The 21,786-nt window shown below is 35.3% G+C and overlaps 3 protein-coding genes across 5 annotated transcripts; 1 reads left to right on the top strand and 2 right to left on the bottom strand.

The window, feature by feature from the left end:
• Positions 1–1,529: 1,529 nt before the first annotated feature.
• On the bottom strand, positions 1,530–17,179 carry LOC111602074. 2 transcript variants are annotated; one of them, XM_023318999.2, is made up of 3 exons: positions 17,029–17,179; positions 9,489–9,676; positions 1,530–1,963 (listed from the first exon to the last, which is right to left on the bottom strand). In XM_023318999.2, the coding sequence occupies exons 2-3, from the start codon at positions 9,547–9,549 to the stop codon at positions 1,818–1,820; spliced, it is 207 nt and encodes a 68-aa protein (XP_023174767.1). In that variant the 5' UTR covers positions 9,550–9,676; positions 17,029–17,179; the 3' UTR covers positions 1,530–1,817. The 2 variants fall into 2 exon arrangements, with proteins under 2 accessions (XP_023174767.1, XP_023174768.1); XM_023319000.2 differs by having other exon boundaries at positions 17,025–17,179.
• LOC111602073 (protein I'm not dead yet 2-like) lies at positions 4,720–7,548 on the top strand. Of its 2 annotated transcripts, XM_023318997.2 has the most exons (13): positions 4,720–4,829; positions 4,892–5,021; positions 5,084–5,200; positions 5,258–5,406; positions 5,499–5,613; positions 5,680–5,735; positions 5,818–5,943; positions 6,003–6,338; positions 6,621–6,712; positions 6,778–6,867; positions 6,925–7,118; positions 7,173–7,310; positions 7,375–7,548. In XM_023318997.2, exons 1-13 carry the CDS (start codon positions 4,822–4,824, stop codon positions 7,498–7,500), a joined length of 1,677 nt encoding a protein of 558 aa, XP_023174765.1. In that variant the 5' UTR covers positions 4,720–4,821; the 3' UTR covers positions 7,501–7,548. The 2 variants fall into 2 exon arrangements, with proteins under 2 accessions (XP_023174765.1, XP_023174766.1); XM_023318998.2 differs by lacking the exon at positions 4,720–4,829 and having other exon boundaries at positions 4,942–5,021; positions 5,292–5,406; positions 7,375–7,547.
• Positions 17,180–18,655: 1,476 nt separating the features above from the next.
• LOC111602058 lies at positions 18,656–21,407 on the bottom strand. Its single transcript, XM_023318971.2, has 4 exons — positions 20,753–21,407; positions 20,252–20,283; positions 18,958–19,137; positions 18,656–18,889 (listed from the first exon to the last, which is right to left on the bottom strand). Exons 2-4 carry the CDS (start codon positions 20,277–20,279, stop codon positions 18,855–18,857), a joined length of 243 nt encoding a protein of 80 aa, XP_023174739.1. The 5' UTR covers positions 20,280–20,283; positions 20,753–21,407; the 3' UTR covers positions 18,656–18,854.
• Between the last annotated feature and the right edge of the window lie 379 nt (positions 21,408–21,786).

Genomic DNA, 21,786 nt, shown 5'->3' on the forward strand with positions numbered 1-21,786 from the left:
AGGTATACAAGCCTGTTTATCAGGCCTAAAAATAAAAATACGTTACATGCTTGCCAGCTAAGCTGATTAACATTTAGTCCCTATATGGACTCGAGTGTGTGTGGGTGGCTGGGTGGCTGGGAGAGTGAGACAGTGGGGCAGTGTGTAGGTGTTTTTGTTATAGCGGTTAGAGCCTACATTTATATTCAATAGGTCGGAACTTCAGTTTGTGTTCATTGTGGTCAAAGAACAACCTTTAATGTGCCCCATTCTTACTAATTTCATTTCAAGTTGATTTGGCCATTGAAGCTATCCGTGTTTAACCCACCATCCCCACTAACTCCTAATTTCAGCTCCCGTTTTATTTTCAGACAATTGTTATGCGACGCTTTTTTTATTGTTTCCTCGCGCTTTGTTCGTGTGCATTGCATCCAGTTTCCGTTACTGTTTTTATTACTATAGCCTTGGGCCACCGAAAAAGGGCAAGGAAAAACGAGAAAATAAGAAAACTCACTTCACTCAGTTCGTTTCGATTCGGCTTACACTCTGTCCTTCTGTCTGTCTGTTTGTCTATCTGTTTGTCTGTTTTCCTTTGACGGGGTGTATGCTCACCCGCAGTCAATAGTTGAAATTGGCATCTGCTTCAGCTATATATAGACCACGGTTCATATGGGTGTTACCTTCAAAAAAAAAGAAACAATTCTGCTTTTCCATTTTAATATGAAACTCAAATGAAACGAATTGCGCTGCCTTTAATTAAAATAAAAAGCAGATAAGCTGCAGTCCAAACTTTATCGCTTGTTGTCATTTTATGCGTCACAAATTGGTTGTATCGTGTAGATATATAAGTATATATATAATCGTACATAAAGCTCAATTTAGAATTACAGTATATAGATAAATATATTTATATATGTGCATATGTTGAAACAATCTGGTTTGAATCGTTAATTCTTGCTACGAATCAACCGAAACCTCAACTAAACTGTGTCTGTATTTTTAAAATTATTTGAGACTTGACTTACAAAACTATTGAGAGAGAGACCCAGCTACAAATTCGAATATAACTTGGTCCTCAACTCTTGTATTCATCTAATCATGTTTGACAGATTCTAAAGTGTTTGGGCTGTTTATAAATATTGATGGCTTGCCATATTTTGATATTTAATATACTAGAGCAAAATTAAAAAAAAAAATAATAAATAAAGAAATAAGTAAAATAAAAATATAAATATATATTAAAGTTCAAGTAAAACATATAAACAAATTTAATAAAATAAAAATAAAATTAAATAAATTTGGTATTTCACATTTTTAGTTTTCCTATTAAAAAAATGTTTAAAAACAAAATTTATTAATTTAGATTACAATTTTGAAAAGATTTTTGCACCACTGTGCGAACTGCAAACTAAAATAAGCTATATAAATTTAAGCCAAATTTGGCAACATTTGAAATAAAAAAAATCGAATGAATACACCAAACGCTGCACACAGTACACATGTATACAGATGGGAAAATATTTCACAAAATTTCACTAGTGTTAGCCCGAACGTGAGTGTGTGTGTGTGAGTGTGTGTTTGGGTGTGGGCGTGTAAGTGTGTGCTTTAATTCTGCCGGCTACTGGCTTGAAAATGAACCCGCATCGCCTTCGCCTCTATCGCTCGCGTTTACCAACTTAAGCGTCAACGTCAACATTGTTGCAGTTGCAGCAGCAGTTGCTGCCACGGCTGTCCTGTTGACATTTGACCTTGCCATTTACCCCTTTGTGTGTCGTTTCCTTTTTCATTTTTCGGTTTTAGTTTTATATGTTTTTCGTTTGTTTTGCGGTGTGTGCCCGTTAGGCGTTGATGAAATATTCACGCTTCTTGTGACATTTCTCATACGCAATGTAGCACAGGGCAATCGTGATCAGAACGATTATCGTAATGCCCATTATAATGCTGACCAATATGATTTCGTCGTTGATGCTCTTGTACGAGTGACCTGCACAGATTAAAGACAAAAGAGATAGAGAGATTAAGATTTCAGGACGGCATTGACAAATTGGCCAACATTTGATGTTGTTATTCTTGTTGTTGTTGTTATTGGCTGTCTGTGTGGTGGGTGGAGGCGCAGAGCTTTGGGGCTTTTTATGTCAATAGACATTTCGGCTTGTTAGCTCTCATGCATATTCAGCAGCGACATCAAACAGAAAAACGTTATATGTATATACGTATATCCTGTGACAAATGCATTCTTATAAAAATAAATGATGGCCAAGCATAGATGTACGCATGTTGCAAATAAATAACTGAGATAAATCAAAAACAAAGGACATAAAAAATTAAATTAAATTTGGATTCGCAATTTCGCTTTTATTGCCAGAGATGTATCAAACTTTTACGATTTGTGCATGGATTATTAATGCCTTTATCAACAGTAGAAACAGCACGAAAACAAAAAACAAAGACATGAATAATTTATACATATTTACAATCAAATATACATATTATTATAAATATTCCCTGAAATTATTATTGTGTCATTTGATATATATCTGAAATTTGATTTGATTTTCCTTAGACATATATCCTCTATATATATTATATATTGATATAAATATTCCGTTATTGTTTTTCCAAGAAATTTTCATTTTTACTTTAACTTAATAAATATTTACAAGCCACAATTTAGATCGAAAAATATACCAAATTTTTACACTAAATCGTTGAAATGAAATTTTATATATTTACTAGCAGAAAAAATATCAAATTTTCCTTTACATTTAATTCAATAAATTTCAAGCTTTTCCAACTTTTCCTAAACTTGATTTATTTTCAATATTCAGGACAAACTTTTTTCCCTCGCAACTTTTGATGGAATTTGCCTAACTTATATTCAATGTTATTAGCTTAATAAACATCGTGCAATATAAACATATAAGCGTCGATATTTTCTATGGCGTCGTCTTTTTGGTAAATGGCGGCCTTTTTTATGCGCTCCATTTAGCCAAGATGTTTGCTCTCTGCGTAATTTAACACATAATCGATGAAGCTTGAACCTCCCTCGGCGCCCCATCTCTTACACCTCTTGCAACAGAATATTAGGGCAAATTAAAATCTTGATTTTTGTTGGCCAAGCAACCGTTGCGTTGCGTTGGATCTGTTAATTAGATGCCTCAAATTACTTCGCTAAGTTGAACTCAAGTCGGCTTTTAACGATCTGATGACAATGTGGCCTAATAAATTGAATTCAAATGGCATAGCTAATGTGCGATTGTCCTTTAACCAGGCTAATGGCATCTCTACCACCTGCCCCTAGATATAGGCAATGCTTTTTGTTTGTGGTACGTAGCTTGCCTGCTGATAAAAGCTAAAGTTGAATATGAATTCAAATAATAAGAGACTAAAATTATTGACATCCGTAGATATTGGTATATATTTTGCTAAATATATAGCATAACTTAAATCGTAATAAACATCTGACAAAGTCTTTTCAAAATTACGCAATTGCAGAAAGATTGAATTAAAATGTTGCGCAGAGTTCGTTCTTAAAGGCAATTCAAGTGAAAGCCTAATTAAAACAAATATGAATTTTAAATTAAAATGAATATGCTCTGCTGAAGCCTAAAGAGAGGGAAAAAAATATATATTTATATATACATATATGTATTGTATTGTATCGAGAGGTTTGTTCGGTCACACTCGGTTAGTTTTTAGTTTATGAAAAGTATTAAAACCAATTTCTTGTGTGATCCAAAAAAACAGAAATAGCAAAAACAAACAGTTTGCTCAACTTACACACAAATGCCCACAGACCAGGCCAAATAATTTATAGAATGTCCGGGCAAAAAAGTTTTAGCTGTCAAAATGTAAAATTGTGACATAGACAAAATAAAAAAGAAATGCAAATGCCGTAAGCAAACCCAAAAAAAGAAGCAAAATTGAAAACTAAATGAGAACTGGCATCCAAATACCGCAAGCGAGCAAAGCATGAATTGTTGAGATTTACGAGAGGGCGAGAAGAGAGAGAAGCGAGAATGAGGCAACGAGCTGGGTCTAAATTTTGGCTTATTCTATTGGGGCATGTAGCAAGGCCTTTCGTATTAAGTTCTCCTTATTGTTTTCTGCCAATAAAGCTATTTGTAGTTGTATTATTATTATTATTATTATTATGAATGTTTCTGATATCTGTCAGAACAATAACGTTTTTTTTTTTGGAGAGAACAGAAGGACTCCTTGGGGGCTTTGTGGCCAGCATTAAAGAATTTGCAGAAATGCTCAGCGTGATTCGCTCTGATTGAAGCTTTGTGGCAAAAAGGAGATGCTAACACACATATATACATTTTCATATACATATGTAGATAGGGACACAAGCTGTGTAGAGGGCGGCTCAACGTGGATTACTTTGCTGCCACTTCAGCATTCCATTCAAAACCCTCAAACCAGCCGACATCTTGACTTTAGCTTTAATGTCTGTGAAGCTTTAATTTCAATTTACCTTTCATACATCTTGTCTGGGAAGTGTGAAAGGAAATTGTCAATTATTTAACATCAAAGCGACGTTGACTGTGACATCAAATATGCGAGAGCTCGCGGCCTTTCAATACGCGGGCATAATTATAGTTTAGCATATCGAATGGCATGACAATTTGCAGGTTCAAGATGTGGCCTAATAAACAGCTTGCGGATGTGACCCGTAGACTATTAAAGCAAGTTTAGCTCGGTTTTGACTGAATTTCATATTACTTCAAAGTTGACATATCGAAAACATTTGTTATAAATTGACTATTGTGGGTTTAAGCAACTTTTATAAAAAAGATTTTTGTAAAAATTAAACATTAAAAAGAAGGAAAAATTATTATGGCTGAGTATGTATTAGAGTAAAATGAAATGTCTGCAATTATTTATTACGCATTTGTTTTGCACCCAGCGAAACGAAAATCTCGCCATGTCAGAGTGTTAAATCATCTTGTAAATTTCATTGGAGAGGCAAGCTATCTGTTATTGTGCCCTTGGTAACTTTGCCAATCCTTGTTCATGGATATGTTCACACTGCTTCAGTAAGTAGACGGCATTCTGGTCAGTCTTAAGAACTTCATATTCAACTAGCCCTATCATGAAGGAGTATAAGTGCTTGTACCTGCTAGTGAATATGGCAATCTTTTGGATAACTGAATGTATACCACTTTATTTAACGTCGATGCTTCCGATAGTATTTCTGCCTCTATTTGGTATATTGGTACGTATTAACAGATCAGCGTATGCCAAATGGAAATTACATAATAGATCTTCATAGGACTCAAATACTGTATGCCGTTTGTACTTTTCAGAAAATTTAGTAATGTTCTTAAGTGGGATCTTTATAGCACTAGCCATTGAATATAGCAATCTCCACCATCGCATTGCGCTGGGCACTATTCTCTTAGTGGGTTGCGGCCCTCGACGGTAACAGTTGCTATTGCCTCAGAACGGGCTATACCACGAATAAGACTCGTAATCATTCCATATCTAACAGCATATTTATTCATTTTACGCAGCTTATTTTTCGGTCTGCTCATGGTCACCTGTTTTATATCGATGTGGATATCGAATTCAGCTTCTACGGCCATGATGTGTCCCATTGTCAAGGCTATTCTCAGTGAAATGGCAGCTGTAAGTCATATTTCGTCTAATCCTATAGCCGCAATCACTGTAGTTCGAACCTTACGATTGATATAGCAAAATATATTTGATGTGTTTATGACACAAGAGGAGGAGTACGTAGAAGAGGGCGAGTAAGTAATCAACATACATATATATTTGTATTTATAGATATATATATATATATATATCATAATTCCTATTACTCTTGGTTAGTCCGCCGCATCCCTCAATGATAGCGATTGGATTCTATATCGGTGTCGCGTATGCTTCCACAATTGGAGGCATTGGTACGTTGATTGGTACCGGCACAAATCTGACCTTTAAGGGCTTATATGACACGTAAGCAATACTTAAGACTTGATTTTGAATCTTTGTTCCCTATTCTTGGCTTTTTACAGACGCTTTCCCCATATCAAGGAAAAGGTCGACTTTTCCAGTTTCATGATGTATTCTTTGCCGTTCGCCTCAATTTTAAATGTGATAATTCTGTATTTTACTATGCAAATAACACATATGGGCTTGTGGCGGCCGAACAGTATGGTGGGTCAGCAAATTAAGCGTGGTTCCATGAATAAGGCTGTATTGAAGGAGTTGCTCCAGGAACGATACCGCGAATTAGGTCGCTGGACTTGCCATGAAATACAAGTGGGCGTTGTTTTTATATGCATGATTCTGTTACTGTTCTTCCAAAGCCCGGGCTTCATGAAAGGCTGGTCTGATCTGCTCAATGCTAAGTAAGTCTACAAAGCTAAAAGCGTATATTAGTTGGGGTCGAATGCCCGTCTGTCCGTTTGACAAAGTCATTGGCCATATCGGCAATATATCTTTCGTAGAATCTGAACAACTAAATCATGATATATAGCTAAAAATCATAGTCTCGAATCTTGGTACATTTAAAAAGTTAAAAAGTTAAGCGCAAAAGATGAATAATAGATTTACTAGCTAGAACATCGAAATTTGTTGCATTCAACTCTTTTGCCATCCATATATTACAATCAACTACCTCATCCAATCAGGCATATCGGTGGTGCCACTCCAATATGTCTATCAGTTCTTCTGTTGTTTGCCCTACCCACACAGTACGCGTTCTTCAGGTACTGCTGCCAAAGTAAGTTGCAAACTTCCATATGAATTAATGTATCTGAAGTAACTTATAAATATATTTCCTAACAGCTCCTCCTTTCACTGGGCGCGCCATGGATGCTTGTCTCTCCTGGGCGTATCTTCAGAGAAATACCCCTTGGGGCCTCTGTTTTTTGCTTGGTCGAGTTATATCTAACTTTTTTTTATATATATATAATGACAATTGTTTTGATTTAGGTGGTGGCTTTGCACTTGCTGAGGGCAGTAAGGTTAGTGGAATGGCCAAAATGCTGGGCGACTCATTGTCCTTCATTACCGGCATGCCATTAATGGCCTGTGTGGCTTTTACTATTGTAGTTAGCCTTATCTGCACGTGCGTCACTGCGAATGTGGCCATTTGCAACATACTGATACCTGTATTCAGTGAGATGGTAAGTAACCCAAGATATTTTGAGATCCTGCTATTTCAATTGTCTATGCCACAGGCCGTTACAATTAAAGTACATCCCTTGATGCTGACTCTTCCGGCTGCTCTGGCTATCAGCACATCCTTTCATTTGCCGGTCAGCACGCCCCCAAATGCCATTGTGTGTGGATACGCCAATATCAAAACAAAATATTTGGTAAGCTTACACTAGATTGATCTCACCTAACTCTGTACTACTTTCGAATTATCCACTTTTTTAGGCGGTTGCTGGCATTATACCAACCATCAGTTCATTCATTTTAATATTTGTTAATGCTATATCGTGGGGCCAAGTGGTCTATCCCACAATTAATCAGTTTCCGTCTAGTCAATATTTAGAAAAGTAATATAAAAGAAATTCCAAATTGACGAAATTTTCATCACTCAGTTGCACTTTTATAATTTATAAATATATTTTTCTAAAAGATACGAATAAATATATGTAATAAATGTATATTGAAACACTTGAGCTTGCTCAAAATTCTGTTTGCACAACCGAAAGCTCTCAAATTTCTCTTGTCACAGCGCTTTATGAAATATTCATTTTAAAAACGTGTTGCACACTTTTAAAGAATTTAATCCGAAAGAAATCCACTTTGTATTGAATTGAGTTTGTAAGTAAATAAATGAATAAAATCAAGCGAATTTGTTGGCTAAACAATGGCAATAATAATGAAGCATATGCAGCCAAAGCCATTAACACGCCAATCCCAATAAAATTGTTATTTATTTTCAATTATATCGACAAATCCCGAACTTGTTTTATGCCCATTTTATGCTGTTTACCAACACTGCGGACATGAAGCTCACTTTAACAAGTTTGTCCTTCTTGCCACACCCACGCACACAGCAGCTGCCGTGACAGGTGGTCTTTGTGTGCGGATTTTCGGCACATTCTAACAGCATAATATATACGTATATATTTATTGCATTTATCTGGATCACAATACATAATTCACGCACAATTTGTGGCAATCAAAAACTATGATAAAGTTATACATAAGAGCACAAAAGCAGCACCAAGCCCAGGCGTCACACAAAAACTGTCTTACGTACGTAAGTGCTGCCAGCGGGTGAGCCGGAGGCGTTCATAAGGGCATAAACCTACTTAAGATGGCGAGTGGGCGTGGTTAGGCCTTGTTTGGGGCTGGGAAAACAAAACTTTATGCAAACACAGCAAAAAGTCGTATGCTGGCATGGCTTCTTTACGCTCATTCATAGAGAATGCCTATGTAATATTTATCTCTGGAGCTTTGCTTTCTTTCCCTGTTAGACTAGACTTATTCTGCAATCGAAATTATATGTGGGACCAACAGTAAATGATATGCAGTTCACAAGGTAGCATAAAACCTACATAAGCCCCAAATACACATTCTCAGTATACACACACACACACATATATATATATATAAATATATATATATATGTATATATATATATATATAAATGTATGTATGTATGTATATATGTATATATGTATATATGTATATATATATATATTACACTCGCACTGAAGCACACTTGTTTACATGAATGCGAAACGCAACAAAACAGAAATGTAATAAAAACGCGTCAGGGAAAGTGGCCAAAAATAAAAATAAAATATAAAAAAAATGAAAAAGAAGGAATACATAAAAACACGCTATCGTGCAGTGATTACTGTATAGGATGCCACACAGCGGCAGTTCATCAGCTACAACAACAGCAGCAACAGCCGCCAGGATGAGGACTCAGACGTCAAAACGTCGCCGCCGGCTGATCCACCAAAGCCACCAAATGTTGTTGCTGATGCTCTCAATGAGTAGGACAATGGCCCTATACGTAAGCCTCCATCAAACGCGCTACGCAGCAATGGTATGAATTGAACATCAAGAACAACAAGAAGCAAACAGCGTAAATAACATAAAAATCAAAAAAATAATGTGAGAATGGTAGATTATCTTGATTACAATCGATGGTAAGGGTCCCTAAAGTCAAGTAGTTACTTAGAAAAATGCACAAAAAAAATTAAAAACTTATATAAAAAGTTTTTTATTTAAGAAAATATTTTTGCTTGAACATCTCTCAAAAATCATTAATCAAAACAAAAATAAAATGAGGCATGTTTTTATAAAAATAAACCAAAATATAATCATTTATTTGTTGATTTAAAAATATTTATATCTATTTAAAAAATATGTTTTATAACTAATACACCTTTCCAGGCAGTTTGTACCACTGTGCCATATGGACAGTGGCAAACTAATGAAGTTGTCAAATATTATGTGCGGTCGCCTCTAACTGTTTATAGCTGTGTCTGTGTGTGTATTTGTTTGTAAATGCGTAAGCCACTTACTACTGTAATAATTGTTGTCTGAATAACCGTATTTTCCGGCTGTCCTGCCGCCGCCCGCCATCTTGTTGCGCTGCTTTGTTCCACTTGGCGTGTGCTTATAATGCAACTTCCGGTCAATCTGGTCGTGGCCCAAGCAGAAGTCTTCGAATTGGTTGAGCTCGTGATCTGCTTATGTTGAGGTTTATGAGCTGTCAAGTAGAAAAGCAAACCACATTGCAATTTATATAATGTAACAGGCACATACAAAGCTCTGAGTGTGTGTGTGTAAGTGGCTGTTTGTAAGTGGCTGTGTGTGAGTTCAATTACAACACATCAAATCACAACATACACGGGGCACAAGAAAATTTGCAAAAGTCACGTTACGTATACGCCGCGTCAGCCGCGTTTTAATTATGAAACCAACACACACACTGTGCCACACTGCCTACGACCTTGTTGTGTAATTATGCATATAATTGTGCATGTACCCATTTAATATTAACGAAATTGTTCGCACTTTCAGCGTGCAGCAGCAGCCGCAGCAGGTGCCACGACCCGCAGCAGCATCTGGAGAACGCAGATAGCAGCTGAAGTAAACGCTCAGCATCAAATAAATTGCGTTCATTTTGTGTAATTAGTGTAAGTAGCTTTGGTTCCTGCTGATTGTGTGTGTGAATGAGTGCGACTATGCCTTCACCTCAAGTCCTCAGTCGATGGGGCCCAACGTACGAAGCAATTTACGAATTGCATTTTGGCCAAGTTTTGTGAGCTGCATATGGTATATGTTGTACATTCACTTTGCTGTGCTCCATTTGAGCTCGCATTGTTTGCTTGCCTCGAGCCGTGGCAAGTTAAATGAGTACGAGCCATGCCATGCCATGCATTTGTAATAGAACCACATTCCGATTACATGCTGCCTACGTGGCATCCAGACGTGCCGCAAACTTTCACCTCACATGAGACTGGCAATTTGCTAAAACCAAAATCTATAAATTCTCTGGAATTACCTGTACGAATACCCTTTGACTTTATGAGCTTGAGTTTAATTAGTATTTGTGGACTATATTGCAGAATTTAGGATGACTTCTCAAAGGGGTGAAGTTTAGTGGCATGTTGCAGTAGCAGTTGGAAGAAAGAATTTTTCAACTATTAAGATGCATCATAACTGCTAAGGAAAAAGCTTTAAGCTTTTAAGATATAGATATAATATAATATATAATATAATATAGATATATATACAGGTACTGCTATACTAAAATTTAGTCGGAATATATTATAAGAGTTAAGGCAAGACTGCATTTTTATATTTGCATATTTTGGTAGCACATTACAGCACAGTTGCTGCAAAAAGTATGCGGCAGGTCTGCTATATTTATACAATGTATACGTCATATGCTATTTACAGGGTAAAGCCTTAGTTGCCATCTCTTAGCTTGACCCTTTTTTTCGTTATAAATTTCAATTTAAGCTTTAAGCAAATAAATTTCGGTTTTATATATTTCACAGCGGACTAATATTTACATTTAGAATTCTATTAAGGAATATATATATTTTATGCTTTACTAGTTTTTATTAATTGCAAGTTGCGAGTACTTTTGCTATTTGTCTTCAAAGTGCAATTAATTGTTGAGATTAACTAAGCATGCCTTAATAAAGTGTAATCGTTTAATCCTCTTATTAATTTGAAAGTTTTTGTATTTTCGTTATTAATGATGAACAAAAGTTTTGCCATAAGCATTAATTGCTGCTGCTTAAAGCGATTTATTATCACTTGGGCGGGTGCACGCACACCCATGCTCCCAAACAAAACTTAAGAACTTTATCTTAAATAAATTCAGTGAGCTAGCCGAGCGCACTTTGTGAGAAGCAAAATGCAGCTTTAATTTATAAAATTCGCACGTTTCCACAGAAACTCAATTACAGACTCAAAAAGGCAAATCTTACCGCTCAACTTTGATCTACACACACACAAACACCCACACATATAAACATCTTCACATACATACATATATTCTTACAGAGAATTCTAATAAAAGTTCAAGCTTTGAGCTATGTGCGGGGCACTTGTCAGCTTGCTTGTCATTTTTCAAATACAAATAAAAGTAAAAGCAATAAAAAATTTTCGATTGGTTTGGCAAATATTTTATGTACTGTATTTAACTACCTGTCAAAAGTTTCGAGAGATTGGTTGTTAAAAGTTCAACAAATTAAAAAATAAAGAGATATTAATTTGCAAAGCAAAGTCAACTCTGATAGTTTTATTTAAAGTACTGCAAAGTTCTGAACAAGTGCAAAATAATAAAAAGTTCTTAGTCAGTATATCGATTGAGTTTCTAACACGGAATTTGGTTTAAACTGAACCCCTAACTAACTAAACTAAGCAACCAACATCGAAACAGAAAACAAAGCCACAGCTAATTTGCCAACATGAACTGCACAGACAAACCAAAAGTTAATGAAATTATGAAACCAACTTGCAGACATATTGGACCGAGTAAGAGATTAGCACGAGAGGTGAAGAAGGGCGAATATAAATGGGCTTTAGAGTCCAGTCAGTACTTCTATACTTAGGGAGCGCTCAGGCGAGGAGTTAATTAGATAATAAACCAAATTTAAAATTTAATTTAATAAGGAACCACTTTTCAAATTCTAAACTATAGTTGCTGCACATGAGAGTAAAGTTGTAGAAATTTATAAAAAGGTAAATCAAAAAATATTTTACATCCCCATATCAATAAAAGTTCAGAACATATTCAAACATCGCCTCGTACGTAAACTGATATGAAATATTGCTAAAATCATTTTCAATAGTTCAATCAAAGTTTAGTTTAGAGTAGAGTAAAAGTTGTTTATGCTAAACAAAAGGATTGATAACATATTGATTGAGTGGCACCTGGACTATTTGATAGATAAGTAACCCCAATTCAAATGATTGGGCAAGCAATAGTTAAAGTTTAACGAATATGCAAAACAAGACTTCAAAGAAAACTGAAAATATGAGCCAAAACTTTTAGCATACGTGCACGAAAATATCATAAATGGGAATATGGACAGCTGTGACGGAGTATGAGAGCCATGCTTGGGGCCGTGCGCACGATGATGATGATACCCATCAGTGTGTGTGGGTGTGTGTGTGTGTGTGCAATCTGCGGCACTTATATTGGCAAGGAGGCAAAGGAGTCCCCGAGGCCAGTTAGGCAGGGGCATGGTCGACTGCTCGCCGTGCGAAACGCGCTCGGTTTTGTTTTTCGGCTCCAACCTGGTTGCGGTGAAGGTGTGCGTGCTTGAAGACAAGTGTCAGCGTGTGTTGAACAACGTCCAACAGCACTCCAATCAAACACGAGAACACGCTGTTTATGAGTGTCTGCCTGTGTGTATGACAGAGAATAAAGGAGATGCTATCAGTGTCCAGTGGCTGTACCTCCACTTAGATACTCCATAGAACGCCCAAATAATGCACCAAAAAAGGAAAAAAAAGAATACATTAAAATTGTCGCCTCTATTTCAGCTTGGATTCTCTGCCAAGTGTGCGTGTTTGTGCATACGCAGTGAATGTGTTCATCTGTGTGTGTGTGTGAGTATGAGTGGCTGTAGCCATGTCCCATCCACTACAACAAGCTTTTCCGTATCGCCACAACCATTGGGTTGGGCATGGCATTTGCGCACGAGTGGCCCATTGTCTAAATTATTTCTATGGTGCAAAGTTTTCCATTTGCCGCTGAATTTGCGTGGTTGGCCCGGAACTCGATGCGCAGGACTTGGCACCCGGTTACGGTAAAGGCGTTTTCAAAAAAAAAAGAAAAATAAAATATGAAGAAAAAATATGTAAACAAACAATGCATCAATTTAAAGACGCACGTTTTACCCCCCTTTCGTCAAAAGCTGTGATTCCTTGCGATTGCCCCTAATTGTAAGTCAAGTCAGTCGCGCATACGGCAGCAATAGCTCAGAGGCACAAGAACAAATGTATAAATATATACAGAGACGAGTACGTATATATATATATATATATATATATATATATATATATATATATATATATATATATATATATATATATATATATATATATATATATGTATAAGCTCTATACTGTATGTTAAATAATGCGGTGCTAATAGTCTCTGTATTAATAAATCGCTTTAAATATTTCAAAATTAATCTATGTGAGTGTGTTTATCAAAAGCCTCATTCAGCATATTCAAGAAATTGTTTACTTTAAGTATACAGATAGCTGAATATTATTCAAATATTATAGTATATACATTTTTAGCAACTTTAATATTATAATGACACATAGACAGAACGAAGCTAAGCCTTTGCATGCTTAGTTTAACATCTCACAAAGCAAAACTTTCTATATTTCTATGAAGCTTGCCATAGACACAACTTAAAATTGTTGCTAACTTTGCTGAAAAGTTTAAGCATATAGAAAGTAGTCTTATCATGTATATTAAAATAAATATATATATAGAAATTTGTTGTACTTTTCTGTAATGTGCAAAATGAAAACAAATTATTTGCATATGGAAATTAAACAAGGAGGAAACCTGGAAAGGGACGAGCATATAAAAAGCTTAAACCTCATTGCTAGTTTTTAATTACGAAGCACAAAAGGTATATAATTCAGGTTAACTATGAACTTCACTGCAGTCAGTTAAGTAAAAAATATTTATTTTCCCAAATCGATTCCATGGTCGAAATGATTTTTCATGATTTTCACTCCTGATTTATTCAACTGAAATATGATATTTCAGCATAGTTTTATTTGAACGCCAATTGTGAGGCCTGATTGGAACGAGAACAAAATCGTATTTAATATGAAAAATAGTCTAAAAATTGCCGATCTAAAGTCATGCAAAGTCATTCGTTTCGACCTATAAGCATCCTGTAAATGTGTTACACTAAAAAATATTATAAAATAAACTATAGTTGCAGTTCTTCCCAGTTGGAAAGTTATTTGTATTGCTATTCTTATCAAGCAAGCATCATATTTAATGTCCAAAATCATTTAAATCGGCTTCAACTTTTGATTCTAGAATATTCCACATTATAGAACGTCATATATATGTGTGACCAACAGTCAATTCTGAATATATCTACGTAAGTGTGTTTCTAATGAATTTTGTTCTCGCAAGTTATCTAATTTTGTAGCATACTTTCAGGCGCGTCGCTACGTCGTTATGGTAACGGATTAAGCAAAATGTCGGACAGGCGAGCAGAGCAAATGGCCACAAAACCAAAAAGCTAGAAGCTACCATCAAATGAAAATTGCACAGAACTAAAAATAATATTTTTCCTTTCGTTAAACAGTCTGAAAAGTTATGTTTGAATTGTTAGCCTAGAGTTGAATCTCTACTCATGAAAATTGTAATAATATTTTCCAATCTGTATTAGCTTATAGAATAAAGTATTAACAAAAATCCCAAACATAAATTAAAAAATAAAATACAATAAAAATAATTAATTTTAATTCAAGTTCCCGAAACGCTTTGTGGTGCGACTCGTAAGCCAAATCAACGACAGTTATGATTATATTTTATACGTTACATAAATTTCTATTAACTGAAGCTTTCATAAGCCAGTTACAAATGCGCATATAGTTCTTAAGCCATTAATCATTGGAGCATATATGTGCGATGAGCATAATAAATCTTTCAGTTGTCAGGCTAAATATTTAAACATAATTAATCTGAGTTAGCAAAATGCCCACAGAGCGCACCTTCCACCTTGGCCCCAAAATTGAGCCCAATCCAGTTGAGACCGAAACACTTTTAACACTTTGCTGCATCTATTAAATGCCCATATTTTAACGCATGCTAATCCCTTGTATACACCAGGGATTGTCGACCTTTCCAACTGCCAGTTAGGATTAGTGTCTGATTCGCAAACTCATGTCAGGCATAATTGTAAGTCCCGACGAGCTTTTAATCCCACTTTAACTTACTTTCACTAATGCACAGCACTAAAATAACTGTAAACTATTGTCCCAAAAGAGCAAAACTTTATATCTGAAATTGTATACTTTAAATAATATAAAGCAAATGCACATTGTGTGTAGAAAAGGTAATAAAATTTATATTGCATATATAACTAAAGTCAAGGATGTTTTAGCAGAAAAATATTGTTAAGTTTAAAATCATTCATGAATTTAATAAATATATAAACCAGATAATTCAAGGTCGAATGCAAATCAAATTATGATAATATACCTAAATCAAATATATTAACAACCGCTAAACAATTTCGTTGTCAGTCTCTTTTAGGTCGTCCCCTATTTTTTATGGTGAATCATAAAAAACAGCGTAAGATTTCATTGAAACGTAATGGCTTATTCATAATATGCAAATGGTTCGTCATAAAAGTAACGTTAAATGCTTTAAGCAGTTCCCACGTTTCGCTTTTATCAAAATATGTTAAATTCGTGGGGGAAAATTTGCTGAGGCCAATGTGTTAAAATGCGCATAAAAAAAGTTTTACTTTATGCATCAAATTGAGCCAAGGAAAATAGTAAAGAAAAAAAGAAACTCAGCATTATTTAGTTTCGTTGACTCGAGCCTTAAACTGAACCTGAAAGCCATGAAGTGGATTTGGAGAGAGATTGATGTGCGTGAAATGAACACGTAAAAATGGATTGCAAATTGGCTGTTCGTTTCCGAAATACCCTGTAAAAGTTTTGTATGTAGTGTATTATTTCCGATAACTTAATATTAGCTAAGCTACTGCTAAAGCAGTTTTTATATTTATTTATGCAGCTAGGAAACATATTCACGCTGATATTTAAATGTAATAACATTTTGAACTCACTCGAAATTGCGAAATTCTGAGAAGCATTTCAGTAAATTATTTCTATGAAGTGTAAAAACAAAATACACACAAATTTGTATACATATATATGCAACATAATGTAGCAAAAAGACCTTCAATTTTCTACCAAACATTATATCTTAAGGTATATACAACTGTGCGTGGGATTTTTGACATCGTATTAAAATTTCCGTCGTCAACGTTCAATAAAAATTATAGCAATACACTTTACACCTTTTTGTCACGCAATAAGATAAAAGATACAAGAGATAAAATAAGTAAAAGGCTCTTTGAATTAGGTGATGCGTTTAGCCTGAAAACCCGCCATTTATCTGGGCTGTCAGCTGGCAGCTGGCAAGCTTTAGGTGACTCCATAATTGATTTATGTGGTCCATCCATATGGAGGTGGTTTCTGGTAGCTGTAAGCTGTTAGCTGTTAACTGATCCTGGGTTCACACTAGCACTTATCCCGTGCCGTTAGTTGGTTTAAATCGTAATGAAGTTTTGTTGTCTGGCGGCCATAAAACGCCTAATTTAAGCAGCAATTGAATTTAATTGCGAACAGTTGATCAATATGCCCGCAAATAGCACGCAGCTCGAACTCTGGACGGTCCTTTTGTCCTAGCAGCTGCCTTTGTTTGAGCCGGAGCTAAGGCAGTGGCCAAGATAAACAGTAAAAACAGGCGACACAAAAGCGCGCGAAATCACACAATCAACTACACACGCACACACTAATAGAGCAATACGCACTCACACACAAATATGCACAAACAGCGTGAGTGAGAGACAGCGAGAGGACTCCGGTCGTAGCACTTTAATGTGGCGCCAAATGAAGCGGCTTCCACGTCCACGTCGTCTGGCTTGTTGTCAGGATCTGTTCAATGCGCGACCGTCGCAGCGGCGTCTGTGCCATCTAACGGTATTTGTTGTACTGATTGCCCAGCACTGGCTGCCAGATGAATGGACCAAAAAATTGCCAAACAACTTCACATTTGTCGGTGCAAGATGCGAAAAGTTTGCGCGCGCCCCATGGACAAAAGCATCACACCAACACATACACGCACACACACAACGCCACTCACACCCTCACACTCACGCAGCGCTTGGAGCTTTTACTACGCGACGAGCTTTTGTGAGGCTTTTCTTTTTGCCCATTCCATTAATAAGCTTCCTTCAAAAGTCAAAGTGCTGTATCAATTCGCATTTGCTTCCAAATTTTTATATCTGTTGACTAATATAGTTACTATTATTGTTATTATTAGTCTAATGAATTCTATTATTATGAATTTTTTTAATTTTAAAATTAATATTTTACTTAACATAAATATATATATATATATATATATATATATATATATATATATATATATATATATATATATATATACATATATATATTAATTTATATTTTATAAATGTAGACTGCTAAAAACATCTTGCCCATTAATATTTACAATATTGTTTCAATAATTTTAAGATATTTTTTATATTCTTTTATTTTAAATATGTATTCTTTCGAATCTGTATGTATATATAAATGCAATGTATATATATAAAAATATAAATTTTTTGTCTTAAATTTCTTTACAGTGGCACGAGTGCCAAAAATGTAAAAATTTTCTGAGCTTCTATTAGTAATTTAAACCCAATCTGAATGTAAAGTGAAAAATCTTTTATATTATTTATTTTTCTTTTATTGTTATATTCTTATTTCTTTCTTCCTTAGTCTTTTCTAGATATTTCAAAATTTTTAAACTTTGTTCATAATTAAATACGTCAAAGCCACATTGAACACAGTTATGAACTTTCAGTAGGAAATTTCAATTACTTTTTACATTGTTCTAGATTTGTACACAATCTGAAGCTGTCTATTCACTGATATACATAACCAATTGAGCTAATATGAATATGCTAACTAGGCGTAAAATTTGCTTATTTGTTGCGACTTTGGAGCCAAGTGAAAACGCTCTGACGTCGAATCCATTCAGATTTGTTCAAAACGTGATGCGTAGCAACGAGTGTGTCTATGTGTGCGTGTGTGTGTGTGTGTTTGCGTGTGTGTGGGTTGATGGGGATTATCAGTAAATGATTTGCTAAACAAGGCAGATGATTTAATTGAATTTTCAGAGCTATAGTTCAAAACCGTTTGGCCAGAGATTAGAAAGAAATAAAAATAAAAGGCAGCTGTGTCGGGGTAAAAATGGAAAAAATGAGATGAAGTCATCTTCTATAATAGATCAACGACGTTGTAAGCGAATCCTCCCCCGGGCAACAATCTGTATGCGATGTGCGTGTTATTTAAGACAGATTGTGTGAGGGTTTACTGTATGTAAATTACTTTATTAAATATTTTAAAATTAATAATTACAAAATATATTATCATTATATATGTATTACATATTTGATGGGGCATAATGTTGGTTGGGTAAGGGGCTTTTAAGAGAGGGGCGTGTTTTGTATTCTGCTGCAGCACAACTTAAAAATATCACACACAAATACCACGCAAGAAATGAAAGTTTGATGAGTTTTGTCATCGTTCTAAATCTGCGCACTGTCAAAACTGGGACTGGGCTCTAGCATCTATGGACACTCCTTGTCGCTGATCTTCTGAAAATCTAAATGGCAAATATATACATATTATGTAATACAGAATTTATATTCATTATAATATATGCCAACTCACTTGCATTCTGGAGGCAATTCTCGGTTTTCATAATACAAACATTGCGATACGTTTTGGTGGCTCCTTTGTCATCCGCCGCGCATATAAATTGATTCTCCTGCGTATCGCACTCCATGTTACACTTCACATTCGGATCGGGCAGACTGAGGCACTGCACCAGTGTTAGCGCATATAGCGTCACTATAAATAAACACAATAGCCATAATAGTTAGTTAAGCAGAACACACAAACAAGTAAAAGTTGAAGAAGAAGAAAAAATCTCTGCCTGGCAACATGCTCTGCATACGAAATGCGATCAACCCAATATGATATCATCAATAGAAAAAAAATAAATCCATTGTCCCAGTCATCGAGCGATCGATCGATCGTACGCCCATTTTTTGTAGACGCCAGCTTGTCTGGCATGTCATTGGCCCGCCGAACAGTAATGCTCGTTGATTACCTGGCACAGTCAGCTCTACCTATGAATATTTCACGTCTTCCTATTAACACCCCCTAACTAATAAGCCAAATTGACCAATAATTACTTGATTTTATTAGAAAGTTGAATTAAATCAAATATATAAAACAAATTTTTAGAATTCACAGATAAATTAATTTTCTTAACATGATTTTCATACGAAAAATAATTTATTTACAATTACAATTAAAATTAAATTAAGCAAAAGTAAGACAAAATTATTGTATTCTTTTGTTTTATAAATTAAATATTGTGCGAAATGGCGGTTAATAATTTTTAATTAGGAGTTTTAAAATATATATATATTTAATTTCTTTTTTTTTCGAATATGTAAGTATTTATTCAGTATTAATGCGTAAATAGGTCAGTTCTCTTGAAGATTTGGAAACTTAAAGTGATTCATATATTTATTACTTCAAAAGATAAATAATAATAATAATAATAAATATATAGCACCAAGCAACAACAATTGTAATAAGAATGTAAAAGGAAGTAAAATTTTTTAAAATGTTATTTTCATTTCATCTCTTTTAAACCAATTTTTTGTTCCCAAATAAAAATTTAGTCTTAGGAAAATTGTTAGGAAATTTGAAAATCTGCAAATAATCAGTTAATATAAATTTCTTGTTGCGCAGTGTTAGCTGCAGAACAATTTAAAATTTCAAAATTCTGGGAAACATCAAATGAATTTCTTTAGATAAAATATTCTGTTCGTAATAGATTTGCGATATTATACCAGGAAATTTACAATTAAGCCCATTTAATTTGAATAGGCTAATAAAAAAAGTAACGAACGACAAATACGTATGCCTGAATATGAATATATATACTTACATGCCAAGAATACTGCAAACAGCTTCATTTTGCTGTAATTTATATGGGTAGATATAGATATATGTATTTGAAATATGTCTATATATATATATGGATTTTGCGATGTGCCTTTGAAGATGAGTTCGCTATTATCTATCACACCAGCAAACAACTAAAAACTCGGTCGCACAGTTCTATATATTTATATTTAATAAAATGCGGCGCGTGAACTTTGCGGGTTAAAATCGGGTGTGTATATAGAAGTAGTATTTATGCGGCGCTTGATTTTTGCTTTACACGATTACTATATATGTTTATATATATATTAGTATATATATATTTATATGTCGTATACTTTATAAGTATCTATGCTACGCTTTATATACTATTTAAAAATTGTCACTGAACTTCAGACACGTGTATATAATGCCGTATACACTATGTATGTGTATATATTTTTTTATATATGAGTTTTGTTGTTAAATACGCGACACAGTCGTTGCTATAAGTATATCCACGCACTGATTCCGTTTACACACGTCGGCGAGGCCGCGTCCAAATGCGAACTGAAACTGAACCAAGCGCAAAGATATCCTCCAGCCAGCGGGTAAGCGAGATAGATTCACAGAGCGAACAAGCGAGCGAGCGAGAGAGACGGAGGGAGAGAGAGAGACAGGGAGAGCAAGTGAGCTCTGACACTGACTCTGGCTGTTGGACTGACTGATGAGACTGAAGCTGGATGCGGTTGCTGTTGCGGCTGCTGTGGCTGCTGCTGCTGCTGCTGCTGTTAGATACAGAGATAACTATGTGTGTACACATACACACACACAGTCACACGTACACACACACAAACACATCCGCCGAGAACCGAAAGGCACGTTCGAATTTTCAGTTTCGAGTTTGGGGTTCAATAATCAATCAAAATCAGTGACTGACTAACTGATTGGCTGACTGACAGTCTGACTGGCTGGCTATGGCTATCTGGCTGGCTGGCTATCTTGGCTTTGGCTTTGGCTTTGGGCTGGCTCGTCGTAGCGCACACGAATGATGTCCGACCACACAGTGTCTGTTAGTTTTATAGAATTTTTTTCCATGCTAAAATTGATTTACGCTCGTGTCGTCGTCTTCAGTTTTCTTTTCGTTTGCTTTGTACATTTTGCCTTTATTTTATTTTATTTTATTTATTTATTGTGTGTGTGACACCGTGTTGAGTCTGTTTATGTATGCGTGTGTGTGTGAGTGTGTGTGCGCTTCGTTGGTACAGCCGATCGATCGATCGCTCGTTTGATCGCTTGATCGATAGCTCTGTAGGCGGGTCACGCGTCACGTTCCCTAGCCCCTTGGTGGCTTTTGTTTGTTTTTTATAATTATTTGAATTATTTATGTATTTTATGCAGTCAGTCGTCACATCTGAAATTTTGAGTTCCTTTTTGTTTTTTTTTTTTTGGTATTTTTGCCCAGCTTTTTCGTTAATTGGATCACGTTCACGTTTCGCTTGATACTGTTCGCTGGCATCGACCAAATTTCGTCAGAAAAGAAATATTTGAAAATTGTTT

This window comes from Drosophila hydei, unplaced genomic scaffold (assembly GCF_003285905.1).
Source record: "Drosophila hydei strain 15085-1641.00,03,60 unplaced genomic scaffold, DhydRS2 tig00000063-arrow-pilon, whole genome shotgun sequence".
In the NCBI taxonomy this organism is placed as follows: Eukaryota; Metazoa; Arthropoda; class Insecta; order Diptera; family Drosophilidae; genus Drosophila; species Drosophila hydei.